This window comes from Marmota monax, unplaced genomic scaffold (assembly GCF_021218885.2).
Source record: "Marmota monax isolate L192 unplaced genomic scaffold, Marmota_monax_Labrador192_F-V1.1 WCK01_AAM20220418_F8-fsc00035, whole genome shotgun sequence".
In the NCBI taxonomy this organism is placed as follows: domain Eukaryota; kingdom Metazoa; phylum Chordata; class Mammalia; order Rodentia; family Sciuridae; genus Marmota; species Marmota monax.
The window spans coordinates 13,231,461-13,251,204 of record NW_026691961.1 but is presented as its reverse complement, the minus strand read 5'-3'; the positions used below and the strand labels follow the sequence as shown (position 1 = coordinate 13,251,204).

Below are 19,744 nucleotides of genomic sequence, written 5' to 3'. Positions count from 1 at the left end.
ACAGACCCCCAAAAGCAATTTCTAAGGGTGGAGTGGTACATATTCCTGGCCTGGGGAGCCTGTCTGGATGGTTCTCATGATGGCCGGTTTGTTTTTACACGAAGAGCAATTAGGTAGCAAGAGCCCCATGAGGGACACAAATAAAACCCAAGGAAGACTGGGTTTAGTGGCACACCCCTGCTTTCCTCCAGCTCAGGAGGCCAAGGCAGGACAAACACAGGGTTGAGGCTAGCCTCAGCAACTTAGCGAGGCTGTAAGCAACCTAGTGTGAGGCCTGTCTCAAATAAAACATTAAAAGGGCTGGGGATGTGGCTCCATGCTCAAGCACCCACAGTTCAATCCTGGGCACCAACAAACAAACAAACAATTTAAAAAAAATCAAGGAGACAGATGTAAAATATGCAGCATATTATTTGGTTCTGAAACCACATTTTCTTTACATGGCTCCCATGTTCTTCAGTAGCAATACATAGTTTAGGACCTGGTGGGTCCTTTTTGTAAAATGAAAAGATAATTTAAGAAGATGGTGCTGTGGTCGTTCCTATGGGGGGCAAGTGTTTAAATTGCCGGATTTAAATGAACTATGCCAAGTTCTTTTTCCAAAAATTCTGTGGGAGGCAAGCTCAGTTTCTTTTTGAGCATCTTCGACTCCAATGGGGTGACTTGTTTTGGAAGGAAAATAAGGCCAGAGTGGGAGGGGAGCATTCTAGCAGGACGCACTTCCTTGCAGCCTCCAGGGCTCTCACCCCTGCAGTTGAATTATCTGAAGGCCGCTGCACGTTCCTCGGCAGACCAGAGGCTCAGCTCAGTTCCCAAAGCCGAGTCCCCCAGGAAGGTGCGCCTGCTCTTCCACACCCAGCTGCCTCTGGGGTCTCATCTTCAGTCCCTGGGGTTTCCAAGTTCAGAGCTCTGAAGGTAGAACGGTTCTGATTTTATTCTACTTTTTCCCCCATTTTAATCCCACAGTCGTGTGGGGAAGCAAATGAAGTGCAGATGAGTGCTTAAAAAAACAGGCTCTCAAAATAAGCTTCTCAGACTACGGAAGGATTGCTCTGGAGCCACCGCAGGGGCCGGAGGAGGGTGGGCATTGTCAGGAGTTAGACCTGGGAGCCGCACCAGCCGGTTGATCCTCTTAAGAAAACGTGAGCCTTAGAAATAGTCTCTGTCAATGCTATCACAGGGCCTGGCGTTCCCAGGGAATTCCCCCAGAACAAGTGCCTCGCTGCTTTCCAGAAACATCTCATCTCGGCCTTGTTCTCTGGCTGTGCGTGCGCCGGAATCCCAGGGCAACGTGGTTTATTGTTTTAATATCTGTCTGACACAAAGCAAACGCACCCTCCAGTGACTCCTTATCTGTCAAATGTATTTCTGTGAAAGAAATATCAAGACAAATAAGATGTTTGGGGGCACACCACAGGATGGTAGTTTTTGCAACCGGCAGTCTCTTGCAGAAAGCAGACCCCCATCTGAAAAAGACGGAAGCCACCGTTCTGCATGGAGATTCGTACCCAAGGTGCCAAGAGAGCGAGACGGGAGTCCCTTGGAAAGTGGCTTCCGTTTCTTTGTAGGGTTTTTGCTTTAAAGAATGGGAGTGGTCAACTAATGTCGTTTGAGTGTGTGTGTGTGTGTGTGTGTGTGTGTGCGTGGCCATGACTAGGTCTCCCGGTAGCCGGGTGTTGGTGACAGAGGTGTCAGGGACTGAGGACACAGGTGAACTTGTGAAACCTGGCATCAGGTAGAAGAGCTGAATGAGCGTAAGGGCGAGTGCAAGCTTCTCGAGAATCACGGGTCTGAGTCCGAGCTGTCGGGACCACCGGAAGAGCAGGGTAGGTGGGTTGAAGCAAAACCAGGGGCTTCCCTGATGGCAAAGAATGCTTCCTGGAGTGGACCTTCTGCATGGCTCCTGGGGATGGAGTCCAGCTGTGGACGGAGTCCAGCTGTGGACAGCCTTTGGTCAGGAAATCAAGCAGGTGCTGAGATTGTGGAAGCAGGCTGAGCAGGCCACATGGTAGGCATCTAACATCTCCCCACCTGTGGGTTCCATGAAATAAATGGGGTCTCAGGGCCCAAGAGTCTGTCCATGATATTGGATCCACCCCCGGGGGCACCCCAGGAGTATTCACAGTGGCGGAGCTCCTGTTGGGTTCCACCTCCCGACCCCAGGAGGACAGCTCTGTAATTCCGAGAGCTGAGCGTTACACGTCTGTTGCACGTCAAGAACGCAGGTGTGGTGGAGGCCGACTCACGCAGGTCTTGCTAGAGGCACACTCGTGGTACACAGAATGGCCTCTGGCACGTGGAATGAAGACTGGTGGAAAGACGTGAGGCGTTTTCAACCTCTTCCCAGTCCAAAGAATGATGAAGTGAGTGAAAGATAGAAGGAGGTATTTCCACAGACACGAGCAGGGGACATAAGGGTGCTGCCACCCTAAGGCACAGCTGTAGACAAAGGAGGAGGGAGACAGTGTCCGGATCTCTGATGGGCAGGGTCCAGTCCTGAGGCTGGTTTAACCGCCAGGATGGCTGGAGGTCTGTGGAAGGAGACAGAGGCGGCACAGCGCAGGAGGGGGATCCCGAGTAAGGTCATGGCATCTCGCCACTTTGCCCAGGGAAACTGAGCAGGTCTTAGAGAGGAGGCCAACAGCATCAGAGCAGAGCCCCCAAACCAGACTCATTTCTTTGTTGTGAGGGTCAAACTCACAATGGAGTCATTGTACCTAGATCAAGTTTAAATATTGTTCTACTTTGAATAAGAACCAGGAGGAGGCCTCTGTGTGTGCACCTACCTTATACTTCTTGTTTTGAAATGTAATAAAATGGCCACGGATGTGCAGGTGACCTGTGGAGGCATACTTAAAAGAAGCCCCTAAGTGACCAGTGCTGTCTTGCTGTTTCAGATGAGAACCGTGGTTTGAGAAAGAGTGGACAGTGGTGGCCCATGAGGGCTGTGGAAGGAGATAGAGGAGGCACAGTGCAGGAGGGGGGATTCTGAGTAAGTTAATGGCGTCCCACCACTTTGCCCAGAGAAACTGAGGCAAAATCTGGCCCTCAGACTGTGGGTTCCATGAAGTTTTATTGGAACAGCCTCATCTACTCACGTGTGTGCAAGTGCGGTCATCTGTCTGTAGGTACAGGAGTCTCTGCTGCTGTCCCCCTTAGAGACCACAGGGCTGAGAAAGCTGAGGACACTAAGTGGCCCTCTAAAGAGAAAATTGGCCAAGATACAGCAGATGGACAAGCTGCCTCTCCAGAAGTCACAGGATGGGAGAAGAAAGCACAACCCTGGCCCAAGGATTGCTGGCCAGCAGCTCCGGGTTCAGGGAGCTGTATCTAGGAGCCCAGGCCGGGGCAGTTTCTGGGGTTCAGGTTTAGAGGGTGGTGATGAGGGAGGCCTGGGATTCAGATAGGCTGGGTGCAAAGCTGCCTTGCTGGGCTGTCTTGGACAATCTTCCTAATTCCTTCAACTCCAAATTTCTCATAAGCAGAGGTGCCATGATAAACGCGCCATTTCATCGTGTTTATGTGCGGATTGTGTGAGAAAGTTTATGTGAAGGTCCTTGCATACAGCACGGGCTCAATACCCACTTCTCCTTCCTCTCCTTCTCATTATTTCAGGTCTAAATCTATGGCAAGACCAGTTAGGTATTTACCTTGGGTGCAAATCCTAAGTTGGGGGAGACTCAAAAACAGTCCACAGTCAAATTAAATCCTGTTCTAGTGCAATTTTCTAAATCCATGAAGAGCACACCATTCAACTTAAAGAACTATTGCATTGAGCTATATTGAATCCTAAAGTCTAAGAAGAAAAATTAATAATGCCTATCCTGTCTTCATGGAGAATTTTGATACTTTGTTCATCATGGATCTTTTCCCATTACTTTTGGTTTTCAAAAAATATTACATTAAATATTATTTATCTGGATTATTTGTGTGTGTGTGCCCTTTATATTATGTCTAGTTGGAATGCCTCACTTCCTCACTGTAATAAATAGTTCTCAGAAAATACCAGAAAGAAAGGGCTCCCTTGGAGGCAACCAGAAACCTGCAAGTGAGTGGAAAGAGGGGGAGAGAGGACAGAGCTCTTGACACCAGTGCATTGTGACCTAGTGACCCGTGTCTGTACTTTCTATGAACTGAACACGGTCTTTGACATTTTCCATACTGGGCAGAGGAGAGAGAGGAAGCTGTGAATTAATCAAGGCCCTCACTTTAATTACAGAAACCGATTGAAGTTCTCTCAATTACCTAAAGATAGAGCAGCCCAGGCTTGATTTATGCATGTTTCTGCCACTTAAATCATGATTTCATGAATTTCACACAATTACTTCCATAAAATCTGCAATCGATACATCAATTAACACCCTGCCTCTACCACTTGCCCTTGAGTTTCACTGGAGTGAACAAAGGAGATGATGGCACATTTGGGTAGTATTGGGTTGCCACACTTTAGCCTGTACTATCTGACTTCTTTGGTGAGGGGGTCAGAGGTGACCACGGCAGAGGGAAGTGCCTTGACCTTAGGATTTGTCAGCACAAGGACCTAACATTCAGGTGTGGCTGCTACGAGACTGTGAAAGTACACATGTGTGTTGGAGACCAGATGGAACTGCACAAAATTTCTTCTGGAAAATGCTTCTTTAGCTCTGGACAAATAAAACACCCAGAGTCCTACTAATGAACCCCATGCTGCTCCTTGGAGCTGGTCCTTTGAGAGCTGAGGTTTAGGGAGGACATAAGGGTGAGGCCCTCATGATGGGAGTCGTGTTTAGTGTGAGAAGAGACACCCGTGAGTGCCCAATCTCACTCTCTTTGAGTGAGGACAGAGCGAAGGTGGCCATCAAGCCCTTACCAAGACCTCACCATGCCACACCTTGGTCTTGGACTTCCAGCGTCTACAACAGTGAGAAAAGAGGTGACCCAGGCTGCTCTGTTGGCAGGGTGGCTCAAGCAGCCTAAGAGAGTACTCAAGCCAACTTGAACTATTCATCGTAATCTCAGAAGAAATTTAAAACCGATAAAAGATAGATACATTTGCCTACGATTAAAAACATATGATAAAATGTAAGCAAGGTCAGATGACCAAAATGAAAATATATTAAGATCTAATGTGCTTCGCAGGTTAGGTTCCCTGATGAACAATACAATGAGAAAAACTCAGAAGAGAAATAGGGAGAAGGAATTCGGGACATTCCCAAGAGGTAAAATCCAAATGACAATTAAATACATGAATGATGATGCTCATAACTAGGAGGAAGGGGATGCTATTTTACATCACTACATCCCTTAATTTTGCAAAATTGAGGGAGCAGAAGCAAGACATCATGGGGAACAGGCTGGAATGGAGCCAACAGCTCCAGGGAGGGGAATTGAGAGCCGGAGAGTGTGTCCAGAGATGCTCACTGCAGTCTTTACAGGTGCAGAAAGAAGGCACTTGGGTGACTGGGATGGAGAACGGGGGACCATCCACTCCATATGAGACAGCAGGAGTGTGCCATAGCCGGGGTGGGAGATGGTCACCAGGTATCAGTAGATGAAGCCAGGCACGATTAAAGTGTCTAAGGTACCCAGAGATCATGGCACTGACACTGCCCTCCCCTGTTACAGGAGTGTAGGTCCACCTTTGAATTATCCTGGGGAAAAGGTGTAAAGATGCTGGAGCCCACCCAGGTCACTTGTGTCCCTGGACAAAGTGTGCATCTTATTGCCACCCAAGTACAATCATGGGTGGGTGTGCATGCTTCCCCAATGACCATGACCCCATGTTACTTTTTTAGTTTGAAATCCATTCATTAATGAGAACATAAAGTTGATGACATTTATTTACCTCCTTCTGGAGACAGCTCCATCCCATGCAAAAAAGGATCAGGGATTCCGGCTTTGCTAATCCGACTGAGAGGTGGACTTTTCCATTCCTGCAAACACCGATTCACTTCCTGATATCTCAACTAATCATAAGGAAAGTCATGCTGTGCTTTGAAGGGGCCGTGATCTGTTCCTTACCTTCGGGGTCCTGCCTACGGCTGGTCTTGATGGGGGGCGCACATACCGCGTTCACACAGAGCAGCCTGCATCTCAGCCAGCGCTTTTGCCTTGGAAAGGCGGAGTCAGCCATCCACAGCCCTAGGGCTGTGTGGTCAGTGGGCAGACCCCCAGCCCTGCCACTTTCACCTGCCCTCTCTGGCAAGGGGCCATGTTGTTTGCTGCTCAAATCCTATTCAATAATCTTAACAGTAAACATTTTGCATTTGGTAAAGGATGGTTTTACCTAACTTCCTGGGGTTTTGCTCCAACTTCATTTAAGTTTGCTTGAAAGTAGGACCAGTAGACATTCTTGAGGAGGGTGAATTCTTGGGGCATATGTGAGGATGTGTGATGTCCCAGGACACAGCCTGATCCAAGATTTCATATCAGCATAGAGAGGGGTGCAGGAGAGGTAACTAGGGATCACCTGGGGTCAGACGGGAGGAGCTGCAGGCTTAGGCTGATCGGCACGTGAGGCCTGAGTGGAAATCGTTCCCTTAATGCCTTCTCATGTCCTGGGTCATATTAGAAAGGCTCACTTAAGGTGGGGGGGGGGGAGGCACATTATGCAAAAGTGGTTCTTAAAAGCAGATGACTTCAGAAGGAATTATTTTCATTAGACTCCTTCAGGGGATCCCTTTAAAAACCATCCCCCTACTGAAGTTAAGAGTGTTATTTACAGATGATTAGCTCTTTGGCTAGGAAGAGGGGCAATTTAATCCTAAAACACTCAAGGCCAGTGGAAGATTGTTTGGGGGACAGAGGGAAAACCTGAAAGCAAAATTTGCTTCCGAGCCATCTTGGAAGTCAGTGGATACATAGAATCCAATGTACAAAAGTCATTTTCTTCAGGAGCACAACTGTCAGGGAACGCGCACTTTCAGGTTCAAAAAACAAAAACAAATACATCTTAAAAGACGCTGAGAAGGAAGGGAACCTCTGCTCTGGGGACGATGGATGGCTTCCTAGAGAACAATGGTCTACACCTGTCCCATCTCAAAGGCAAGATGTGGGGCTCCTCACCTCAGTGAAACCACAGCGTGGGGGAGGAGAGGGATCCCAGGAACATGGTAACAGTGTGTGTATGTGTGTGCGTGTGTGTATGCGTGTGTGTGCGCGTATGCGTGTGTGTGCGTGTGTGTGTGTGTGTGTTCTCTTGCAAACATGGTCCTTTCCATGATGTGGGGGTTGCTGGAGGAAATGGGATGTGGAGTGGACTAGACTGGGCATTCCTGTCTGCACTTGGAGACTCAAGGGAACCTTGAGAAGACACTGGCATGCTGCCCACATCCAAATGCCACACAGGAGACAGGAAGCTGGGCAGGGGCTGTAGGGCTGGCAGGTGGCCTCTGTGTGTGACCAGGGCACAGCCTCCAGGGGGAGTCTCCAAGGCCCCTGCTATCCCCGGGGAGAAGCCTGGCCACGTTGCAGAAGTGGCCCCCATTCCAGAATGCTGACAGCATGGCAAGGTGCGTGGTGCCTCCAGAGGTCCTCCGGGGAGCGCACCTTGTGCGGCACTTGATGCATATTTCATTATTATTTTTTTAATGGGATAGCGGGGAACGCTCTTCAGGGTTTCCTTCAAACTGCTATAGTAGGATTTTAATGTTTTTGAAAAAATCACTAAGAATCAACAATGGTGGGGATAGATTGAAATATGATTAAACAATAGCATATTAGACCATTAACGTTTTCAGGGCTCTTTATGAAAATTAAGATGTGAAAATAATAAGAGGAAAAGGTCTAGGTGACATGACTGAGATGTCATTTAAAAACATCTCGGAGGGATGTGGGACACACCTTGTATGGTGTCTATAATTATTATAGATCTTTACTTTAAATGTGGGTAAAATGTAGCGTCATCGATGGTTTAAATTGTCACCTTACATTTTTCATAATAAAATGGGCCCGTTAAACCAGGGGTTGGCACCGTGTTTCTGTGAGGAGCCAGCTGTTCATATTTTACGCTCTGCCAGCCCCCTATGTCTCCGTGAAATATCTTTGTTTTTACAATCCCTGGAAATCTTTAAAAAGCATTCAGGGATCTCAGGCCTTATAAAATAGGGCGCAGGCTGGTTTGGCCTATGACATGAGTTTGCCAGTGCCTGTGTTAGATGATTTTATTTCCTTGGTTGGCTCTTGCTAGTTTATTATGGAGAATTGGTGAAATGTTTCCACGTTTAATGCGTAAAACCCTTTCCTAGGTCCACTTTGGAACTTTGCCTGTACCCAAGTCAGGACTTTTCAGAATCATTTTTTTTTGGTCCACTTCTGTGAAGAAAATGGAAATATAAATCTGTCACATGATCGTGCAAAGCCATATTGCCCAGTGTGGTGACCATTTGCCCCGTGTGGCTCACAAATGGGACCTTAGTTAAAGTCAAGATTCTGTGTCTGTGGGTCCACCAGCACCATCCTGCCCCACACACACACAGAGATTTCATTCCAGATGGTTCCACAAGACAAGAGTGTTAGGGGAAATACTCCAGGTCTCAACCCCACTGCACCAATTCTCCTTCAGAAAATAACATTTATACAGAAAAAGGAAGAGCAGGTAAAGACATAACTACAGGAATTGGAGTCCCATAGATCTGGAAAGGTAGCAAAGGTTGAATAATTTCCCCTGGTTCAAAACCACAACTCTACATCCTACAGGCTGTGTGACCCTGGGAGAACCACTCCACCTCTCTGAGCCCTCTGCCTCCCAGGCTGTAAGGCAAGTATCACCATACCTACCTGGTGCGGGGCTGGGGGCTTAAGCGAGGCCGAGTGTGTGGGTGTGTGTAGCAGCCCTGCAATCCTTCACCACGGTGAACGGCAAATGGACAGCAGTCACAGATTCAGAGACAGTGTGGCTAGGTTTTGGTTGCTTGGGGCATACAGAATCATCTTGCATTTAATGAATGCTAACGTGGCCAGTGAGGTTTGCAGAATGGCTGGGAGAAATGCCCGCCTGCCCCACCCCCTAAACATGTGCGTGGACCTGGGGTTAGCACTGTCATGCTTTTGGCTCCTGTGATGGCTCTGGGGGTGTCTCAGCCTCACATGCTGGGGGCTGAACTGTCTCGCTGTAGTTGACAGCGAGGACCCCTCTGTCTCCCCAACCCCTTCTCCATCCTCAGCAGTCGCCCACTCAACCTGCCCTGAGACCCTCCATGCTCACGTTGACCCTGACACCACTCAAGACTCACTGGGTAGCTATGGGGACCTTGCAGGACCTAGACAGAGGCTACGTCTCAGCTGTGGCTGGGAGACCCCAAGGAGTAGCAGAGCGTCTTAGTGATGGCGGTGGATAGGTGGGCTTTAATTCCTCAACCCCCTCTGGGGATGTGGGGTGGGAAGGTGGGACAGGCACCGTCCACCCCAGACCCTCAGCCCAGGGGCAGGAATCTGGCCTTCCACCCCCTCACTGTGATCTGCCTTCCAACTTTACCTCTGCTCTCTTCCTGGAGCACATGATGGCTATATTTACACACACATGATAAAGTAGACTTACTTTTTAAAAAGCTAATTTACATTGCTCTTCCCCTGCCCACCAGAGAAAGGGTGGGAACCCACATCTTCCTCGTGCTTCCTCCACCCTGGAATCAAAGAGCAACGGCAACAGCCTTGCAAACAAGGCTCTAGCCACTCGCTGGCCGCTTTTCCCCCAGCAAGACCCTCAGGCTCAATTGCTGACCGAGCATCCTTCGCTGGGCTACACTGCCGGGGGGGGCTGGCATATTTTATTTAGGAATCTCATATTAATTTGCAAAGCTGTGATCAAAAGCAGGCAGAGAACAGGAGCGTCCCCCTCCCATGACCTTCCCCCAGCCCAGTGACCACCTCCTTCCTGTCCATGGTCTAACAAAGAATGGCCGACGCTGGGGTGGGTGGATTCGGCTGTGGATGGGGAAGAGCAGAGGGGTTCAGAGGCTAAGGCAGCAGGAACGGGGACATGCTGAGGAGCGTCGACCTCAACTCCTCGAGAGCCACAGAGGGTGGGGGCACAGATGGGGGGGGAAGCACATGGCAGGAAGGTGACGGGACTGGGATCTACGTGACAAAACAGGGAGAGCCACGACAGGGGGCTTACTTGCGGAAGTATATACAAGTGAACTGGGGGCACTGTACATGGAGGGTCCCTCCTGGTTTGTCTGACACAGCAGCACCGTGCCTACGAGAGACAGAGAGAGAGAGAGAGAGAGGGTGTCGGGTTGGAACAGGCACGCTGCACCCCAGAGCCCACGCAGCGCGAACCAGGGAGGCAGAGAAGAGAGCACACAGCCACATCCCAGCCCGCGTGACAGCGAGACCCAAGGAAGCCCCCTGCCTGGGCCAAAAGGGATCGGGAAGCCCACCCCCCAGCCCCCCAAGCGCATGCCATGGGGTGTGACCAGTGGGGTCTGGCTGACCTGGAACCCAGCAGTAGATCAGGAAGGGAAGGAATACGCCAGATTCAAAAGGGAACTTCAAAAATATCAGGGAGAAACAGATAGGAAGCCTGACTCAAACACCCCTGTGCTGTGTGATCTTGGTGAGCCACTGTACCTCTCTGTGCCTCAGCATTATCATCTGGAAAACAGGGGTCAATATACCTACCTCCAAGAGGTGCGACCTGGGCAGGAGCTGGCACTCAAGAAACGGTTAAGTGTATGGGGTGATATGTTTAGAGAAAAATTTTCCTCCTCCCAAACTTGAACCTTTCTGAATCAGCCCCTCAGAAGAAGAAGTAAAGCAGGGAAGAATGACCATCCCCATGACCCCCCTGAGACACCAGACAACAGGCCTTAGGTGCCCCCTCTCTGGTTTCCTCCTGGAGCCCCACCTTCCGGCTGCTTCGCCAGCCTGCAAGGCCAGACACTCTGCAGCGAGCGCTGGCCTCCGTCTGATGGAAAGCCAAGGCCCCCGGCGGATCCTGGCAAAGTGGAATTTTTCAGCCGGGCCAGACAGTGGAGCCCTGAGATCCTCCCCACTCTGCACCCGGCTGAGCTGCCGCCCACCCCGGGGTGACTGGGTCAGGAGTCTTTAGGGGACCAATTCTCCTCTCCTGCTGCCATCAAGTTCAAGCTCAAAGACTTGGAAAGGAAGAGGAGGGACTCAGGAGGAGTTCTAAAGCCCGTTATGGATGGTGGGAGCCCTCCTGCGGCTTCTGTTCACGTCCCTGGCTGGGCAAGGTCAACCATTCCCGTCCACAGTGCCCTGCGTCTCCACAAGCAGAAGGCAATCTCCTGCAACAGGAAGGCTCTCTTTCAAGTGCACCCCAGGAGCAGAGAACTGGCCCCTCTCCCGGGGAAGTCTCCCTAGAGATTATTTCTACCATCTTGGCCTGTCTCCCCCAAGATGTGCAAAAGTGCCACTGAAACTTCCAGCATCACTGGGGTTCCACCAATAGACACACAAAGAGACATGAAGCCAGACCCTGTTCTCATTGATCTCTCCTGACCTGCATGCCACCCTCCTGCAGGGGCCAAGTCAAAGATGCGGAACACAGGAAGACCCCTGGGACGGGGGTCCCCAAATCCACCTCCACCTCTGCTCCCTGTGCTTCTCTGGTGTGTGTACACTATTTTCAGGCCAAACAGGGATTGTGCTAAAATTCTAGACTCATGTGGCCCTGCCCCCGTCACCAAGCCTAACAAGCCCATCTGGTCTTTCCCACCTTCACTGGGGAGGTCCCTGGTCCTTGTCACCTTCACTCGCCCATCCTTATGGCTGGGAAAGAGCCATGCCCCAGGGCAGCCCAGACGTGAGGGGCAATGAGCTGCTCACCTCCTGGTGGTGACTGCACTCTGACCGCAGGGCCCTTGGGTGGTGATCACCTTTGCTCATCTGATGGTTCTGTGTCCACTACTTCCTTCCAAAGTGACACCTGCCAGTCTCAGAGGTGTCACATGGTCTAATTTCTCCTTAGGTATTTTCACTTTTGCAGGTAACTGGCATAGGAATGGGGACCAAGAGCAAAAAGACGGCACCCCCAGAGGTTGAGGGCTGGGGTGTGAGGTCACCCGACGGAGCCAGTTCCCGCCCACCAGGAGGGCTCTCGGCAACCCCAGGACAAGCGCTCTTGACCAGTAGCACTCACACATGACTCTGCAGAGGTCATGGTGTGGTTCTGCCCACTGCTAGAGATCTTAGGGAGAAGGTGACGCTCCTGGAGGTGCACAGGGAGCTACCCAACCAGCATCTGCTAGGGCGCCACACTGGCAGGTGGGTTTGGAGCACGCGCCAGGGTTTTCTCCTCCTGCAAGTCCCTGGTGAAAAACCACTTTTAAAATGAGATCTCAAGTTTCCTGGGTGCCTCGATTTCAAAAGAAAAACCATCTAATTATAACAAAAATACATCCAGAAGGGCATTTCAGTATTGTGCAATTAGAATGCCTGGGTCAATTTTCAATATCCTCGATGCAGATGCAGTTTACAGAATCCCTCTGGGACACAACACAGATTCTGTCTAAAGAGCTAAACCCTGGCAGCATAATGAAGCTTTGCCTAATTCTTCTTATGCTGTGGATCCCGGAGAAATTGGTCTGAAAGAAGTTCTTTGAAAGCTCTCTTAGTAGTAAAAAAAACAAAAAAACTTTATGCAATGATTTTGACCTTTGTCAAACAAAATCCACGCACCACAAGACTTGGTTTTTATTTTACCTAAAAACATCCTTCAATTTAATTTGCAAAGTGCTTATAGTATGTTCTCTTAGTGCTCTGTGACTTTTTCTTAAGAGAGAGCTTTGCATTCAACAAAACAAAGCAGGAAAAAAAAAACAAAAACAAAAACACTGTAAACTGCATTTATTTGGGGGGCCACAGGGAAGACTGCTGTTTAATTTGTTTAAAAAAGCAAGTCAAATAGTCAATAGCTCCAAGCAACAGCAGAGTTTATAAGGTCATTCAAAGCACTTCCCAACATAGCAGCCAGAGAGCTTTCCCACGAGACTCCTGAAGTGCATCTATCTGTCCCCAAACCCCATTTGGGACCATTTACTTCCAGTTACCATGAGCCTGTGTCTAGGATCGTGATGCTATTCTGTGCTTTGTAGATGTTTTTGTTTATCAAGCTCCTTAAAATTGAACAATGGCAACAAGTTCAAACTGGACCACTGTCTACCCGTTCCTAAGCCAGACAGACAGCGTTGATATCATCCTTTCCCATTGGCCCAGAATCCTCAGAATCCTTCTCAACACTGCAACCAGACAATTACCACCATTTGACTTGAGCCAGTAGAGAAGGGGAAGTGTCCATCCACTTCCACTCTTGGGTTTAGCCAGAGGAAATTCACCTTTTTATGTCAAACAGAGTTGAATGTTGCTCATTTCATAATTCTTCGACTCAAAAAATTAAAAAAAGAAAAAGAAAAGGTTTCCTGCCTCTGTTCTGCATGGTTTAAAAGTGATCTCCCATCCCACTACCTGGGAGAGAATTAATTGTCCCCTCGTCTGTGTTCTTTTGAATCTCCCTGGTAGGTCCTTCGTCAGGCTGGATTACAATTTTCTATTTCCATGTAGGTCTTCCCTAGAGAATTTCCTGGGGCACAGTCAAATCCTCTCATCTTTTATCCCCAGCACCTAGAAAAGTATCTACCTGTCAGAAGGATTAATACGTGTAGCTGAATTATAATGCATTTTAAAGGGACCCTCTATCTTTATTTTCTTTGCTAAAAATAGTGCTTTTTTCTAAGCTCTTCTTCTTATGGGTGCCTATTTAGAGCTGTGAATTTGCCTGTTTAAGTTCAAATGCATTTACAAGCTGTGTCTAAGACATTCCCTTATTTTCCCCTTCTTTCCTGGTTCTTTTAAGGGTGTCTCACCCAGTTAAACAGGAGACCAGGGCAGCTGATGATCCACAGCCCGGGCTGCGAGTGCCTGTGTAAGTGGCTGGCAGCGGGATGGAACTCAATGTGGGAATAACTGGAGCCTGCTCCCAAGCCTGCCATGGTCACCCAGACAGCTGGGGTCCCACTTTGCTGGTGTTCTCAGTCTAGCCAAAGACCCGAGGCTGGAAAGCCCCAGGCCACTGGTCGAGTGAATATAGGCCCTCTGCCCCTGGAGCTCAGCAGGAAAAAGACAGGGTTCAAGGATGTTGGCAGGTGTTTACCTGAGTGGACTACACACAGGCACTGTGCGGGCTCTGGGGCACCTCTGCAGGGCTATGCACTTTCCAGAAAACAAAACAAAACAAAAAAGCATGCTTTCCCTTTAGCATTCAAATGCCCAGAAATCAAGATGAACATGTGGAAACAAAGGAATGATTCTGAAAACCAACCTGGGCCTTCCTCTGCATTATGCACTGAGATAAATAAATTAACAACTACTTTAGAACCATTTTTATGATATCTAACTATGATGACTTTGGTCAACTATGTATTCTCTATTTCTCCTCCAGGTTGCTCTCACAATGAAAAACATTTAGCAGTGACCGTCATGGAGGCTGGAAATGATATGTGGATTCTCCATAGAAAAGTACTGTCGGTTCAACATTTGCCAAAAGATATTTGCACTGTGTCTGTCCCTCCCTAACAGGAAGGGGCAGGCAGCATGAGTCCTTCTTTATAGGTAGGAAAGAAAAACAAAACAGAACCAGACAAGGATGATTTTTCTTTTACCAAAAGCCTTGTTGTCATTCAGGCAAATGCTAAGTGAACAGCAAGCATTGGGTTCCTAAGCCATGACTCATTCTATCAATGGCTCCTTCCTGCTTCCAATATCCTAGAGTGATTTTTTTTTTTTTTAAAGCTTGTTTCCTTTTAGGAAAAAAAAAATAGAATGGAGTTAGGGGAATAGTCCTACCTGGAGGAATAAGCTATGGACACTGGGCTGAACAGGAACCTACAAACCTACAAACTTTCTTCTTTTTCTTTTTTTTAAGCAGGGCAGTACTTTGGGAAGGGGGTGGCAACCCCCATGGGTCTTGTCCTCATAGGCCTCATCAAAGCCCCAGAGGTGGTCACACCCAGATGCTGCCCCCGCCCCCCAGTGTTTCTGAGTCGGCAGGTGTGGGCTGGAGCCTGAAAACTTCTCACGAGATCCCTCCTCAAGGACGGACCGCAGTTTGGGAAATGCCAGAGAAAAGTCAGCGCCCGGATCTCCAGGCCTGATGGCAGGAGAGCTGAAGATCCCCTGCAGAGAGGCTCAGGGTGGCTGTCCAGGCCCACCCCCAGGGCTCTATTCAGAGGCTGAGAAAGCTGCCTTTCTAGTGACCAGCCAGCTGATGCCCTGCTCCTGGGCAAGGTCCAGAGGCCACCCGGGAGGATGAAGAGGAGAAGGGTATTCAGATGGCCAACTAGACCTGATCCCAGCCTTTCTGTGGACACCAAGGCCGAATTCCCTGTTTGTCCTTACCGTCTTGTAAGGATGAACTTGGGTGGTTGCTCCAGCACTTGGAATAAGGCGAGGAGCCCAGTCCTCACACTCTGCAGAACTCTGGGAGGGCCTCCCAAGAAGTGAGGCCCCTCTTGGTTTCCCTTCCTGAAGAGGGCCTCCCACTTCCACCCTGCGTGTACTCTGAACTGTACCTGGGAAATTCCTATGTGGAAGTCCTAACCCCTAGGAGCTTTACAAAGAGCAGATCTTTACAAAGATAAAATTCAGTCAAATGAGGTCATCTAGGTGGGTCCTCACATAAATAAGTGACTGGTATCCTTCTAATGAAAGTAAGATCCCGTAAGGTCACAGAGAGAAGACAGCCATCTATAAGCTAAAGAGGTCAAAGAAACCAACCCCACGAGCACCTTGCAGCCTCCAGAATTTTATGAAAATAAATTTCTGTTGCCTAAGTCCCCAACTCTATGGCACCTTGTTACAGCAGCCCTAGCAAACTAATACACACACACCTACCTTTGAATGAACCCTGCCCTGAGGATCAGTGAGGCACCACAGAGGGTTCCGGGGTAGTGATACACAAGCCTCAAACTTCTATTAGATTCAGAGGCCTGGGAGATTGCTATGAGGTTTCTGCATTGACAAATTCACCAAAGTCCAAGCGGGCTGGGGATGCTTTTGCACTTATGCATTTTTGAACATTGGGCTAGCATGAGCTAATCCATGTAAGGATATTTCCACAGTTAATATTTTTATACCAGTCTGAAAGATGTGCTTCTCTGAATGGCTATGGCAGAGCATTCAGTGCATGGATATTTCCTTTTAGGCACAGATGTTGCAAGGAAATGTTGCATGTATATTTAATTCTTACAAATTGAATCATGTTTTAATTGTAGCAGGAGATTCCCATAAGGAAAGGAACCCTGAAGCCAATCTATCATGTAAATAATAAGATAAATATATTGTTTCTTGTCTGTTTTTTCTCTTTGCTAAAGTTATTTTGATGAAATTTCTGTCTTTATAGGAGAGTTGCAAGAAGAGTACCGAGAATCTCTGTATGATTTTCTCTTTAATCATGCACTGTTTTAATATATGAATGACTTGCTCTAACAGAAAATATTTAACACAATATAATAAAGATAATAATAACAATTCCAAATTCCCAATTCCAACTCTTTACTGAATACTCTAGAATTCCCAGGCTCAACCCTGAACTGGGATTATGGCCTAATCTTAAAAACCTTAGGTGTCAATATTGTGATCATTTCACAGATGAGAATATTGGGACCAAGCATGCTTTAGCATCTTGCCCAGGGTCACACAGATCTTGTGGTGTGGAATGAAAATCACCCCAGCCAGATTCCTTGCATTGAGGTTTGATGGCATTCTTCTGAATCAACTGTGCACAAACTAGAGTCCTCAGCTAAATCGGGCTCACCATTCAGATTTGCACAGCTAGTGAGCTAAGAAGGATATTTTTTTTTACATTTTTAAAAGTTTGAAAAAAATAGAGGAATAACATTGGTGGCCAGTGAAAATTATATGAAAATCAAGATTTTGCATCTGTTGAGCTTTACAGGAACACAGACATATACAGTCATTTACAAATCTTGTGTGTCTGCTTTTCTACAACTGAGTAAAGGAGTTGAAACAGACCTTAAGGCCAAAATACTTTCTATCGGGTCCTCAGCAGAAAAAGTTTGCTGATGTTCCTTCACTGCTTGGAACACCACTCTTAGTGGACCATTGACCCTTACCGAGGAAGCTGTCACTAAATATTTCAGAGGATTATCGTTTCATAAAGACAGCCCAAAACTAGTTTTCTTTTTTGTTTTTATTAAAAAACAACCAAAAAATGTTAAAGATGTGTTTAAAAATATTTGTTTGACATTTCTTTTGAACTTGTTCAAAACAATAAAATACTTGAAAAAAAATGTTCCATAGAGTGGAACATTAGTGGAGGTCTAGAAATTCAGCCACACCAAAAACAATGGAAATAAATTTCATCTCCTAAGACGTCTAGACTTCGGGATTATGATGCCCATATGGAGATCAGGGGTATCCTAGGGTCTTGTTTCTAAATCTTTATTATGCTTCATATCACCACCAGGGGACTTTTTTAAAGTGTAGTGTTTTATCAAGTAGACCTGGGCTGGGCCCTGGGAGCCTGTATTTCTAATAAGTGACCAGGGAATGCAGATGCTCCTAACAACAGTAAAATGTTAGGAACTCCATAGGCAACTTCCACCGCAACTAACAGGAATAAGAGTGACCACCAAGGTGGCACTGCGTTTCCATCAGGGAGGCACTACATGCGTTGTCACTGTTTCCTTGCTAAACCCAAGAAGAAATTGAAGCTCAGAGGGAAAAAAAATTGAGAAAAACTGAAATTTCTGCCGGCTTTGTCTGACTCCAAAGTTGGCAATGTCTCATAAAGCTACTTCTGCTTATCAATGGTGATCAAACACACGCTAACCTGGAGTGGCCACTAGCCACCATCCTCATTTCAATAAAGCCACCTCTAAGAATCCTGAAGCTGGGTTCTGGTTGGACACCTGGCCCTTACGGGGTATAGATATCCTGTAACCAGAACCTCCTGCTCACTTGAAGAACCCCAAGTGGTGTTTTAGATCCAATCAAGAAGGGATCTGAGCAGAATGAATCATTTGAAGGTAGGAAGATTCTACTTGCGAGACTGAAAGGAGACCCAGAGGAAGGACATTCAGACAGGAGGAGTCCTGAACTCTGGAGGCGCTAAGAGCGTAGCTGGAGAAACCTGCCTTCAAATACTCCACAACCTAGTTTTGTTTTCTGCCCTCACTGGCTCTAAGTCATTTGACCTTGGAAAAATCATGAAACATCTCTGAAACTCTGCTTTTACATCTGTAAAAGGGGGATGAAATTATCCACTTTATCAAGTGTTACTGTAAGGAAGGTTCAGCAAATAGTAGATAATAAATGTTCTAAGTAATCATGGAAATAGTGATAATAATTCTTGTTGAGAATCACAAACTACTACAACACTTTGTGGACTTGATAGCAAACTGAGATCCAGCTCGAAGCTTCATTTGGCTACTAACGTAATGCTGAACACTTACATTTGGAAGACATGAAGTGACAAGCCACGTCTGGCTTCAGGTGAGGATGAGGCCACATGGGTCTGGCCCACATGCCTGCCTGGTAGGGCCACCCAGTGAGAAGCCAGTAAGCGCATGCTTCCTCCAATCTGCCACTCTGTACCTACCTACCTCCCAGCTTGCTCCCAAGGACCTTGAACTTGCCATCCCTGCTCGGGATGGAAGAAAACTTCTAGAAATTGTGCTTCAGCTGAAATCAGTGGGATTGGCAAGTCTCCACAGTGAATCCAGAGACCTCTTCTCTCTGTCTCTCGTCTTCACAAAAGGAGCCTATAAGATGCTCCGAGAGTCTAAAAATCTGCCTAGAACTGCCCTCTAGGTCCTCCTTTTTATATTTCACATTCTATTACGGAACTCTGCTTTGGAGGGCTCTGGATATCTGTGGAATGGAGGTAGACCCATTTCCAGTTGCCTCCCAAGGCCTTCCCAGCTCAGCTTTACAATCCTGGAACCCCCACCGCTCCCCGCTTCTTGATGCAAGCAGAGAATAAACATGACCTTCGAATTTATCAATAAGCGATTGGATCTCTCTCTCTCTCTCTCTCTCTCTCTCTCTCTCTCACACACACACACACACACACACACACACACACACACTCTGCTATGGGCCAAAAGCAAACAAAATACTTCAGCTAGTGAAATTCTTCTTAAAAAACGACAGAGACCTGATACAGAGGGTTTTGGTCTTCTACATTGTATGTATACCAAACAGACACTAGAATCACAAAGAGATTGTTATTTTTTTTTTTTTTGCAGAAAAAAATATCAGTGATATTGGGGTGTTCATGTCTTAGAATGATAAAGGGCTCAATACAATGATAAGTGTACGTCAATTAACCTTTGCATCAGATTTAAATATGTAACCCATTAACTAATTTAATCTCTCCAAAAAATAACAGCCGTTGGCATTATTCTTTGAATAATCCTTGTTTAGTTTCCATAATGGTGTACAGTTTAAGGGAAAACTCATTAGAATGTAGCATACAGCATAATTAATTCTGGCTAGTTCTTTTGGTGTAAATAGCTAGTGCAGATTCTGAATTCCATTTTCCACTGGCTTTATTAATTTTTCATAAACCAATATTTCGACTGCAATGGGTTGTAACAGTCCTGCAGAAGTTCTAGAAATGCATTAACTGTCATCAATGTAGTTCATCCAAAGAGGCTTTTCCTGTGAACCGGTCCCCCAACCCTACCTCTTCACAGGGCAGTGGCGTGGCTTTGTTTGACACTTGGAGAATGAGCACCTGCGTCTAATTAACACGCAGGGCATGAGGCAATATCTGGCC

The 19,744-nt window shown here is 47.3% G+C and overlaps 1 protein-coding gene across 37 annotated transcripts in view; it reads right to left on the bottom strand.

Annotated features, from left to right (window-relative positions):
• The window catches only part of Rbfox1 (RNA binding fox-1 homolog 1), a 1,611,415-nt gene that overhangs the window by 61,568 nt on the left and 1,530,103 nt on the right, over positions 1-19,744 (bottom strand). For 30 of the 37 annotated variants that reach the window (XM_058579675.1, XM_058579672.1, XM_058579677.1 and 27 more), the window contains one exon: positions 10,097-10,177. The exons of the other annotated variants lie outside the window; for them this stretch is intronic. In XM_058579675.1, coding sequence (XP_058435658.1) covers positions 10,097-10,177 — 81 coding nt within the window. The remainder of the gene's footprint in view (positions 1-10,096; positions 10,178-19,744) is intronic. 37 annotated transcript variants of the gene reach the window in all.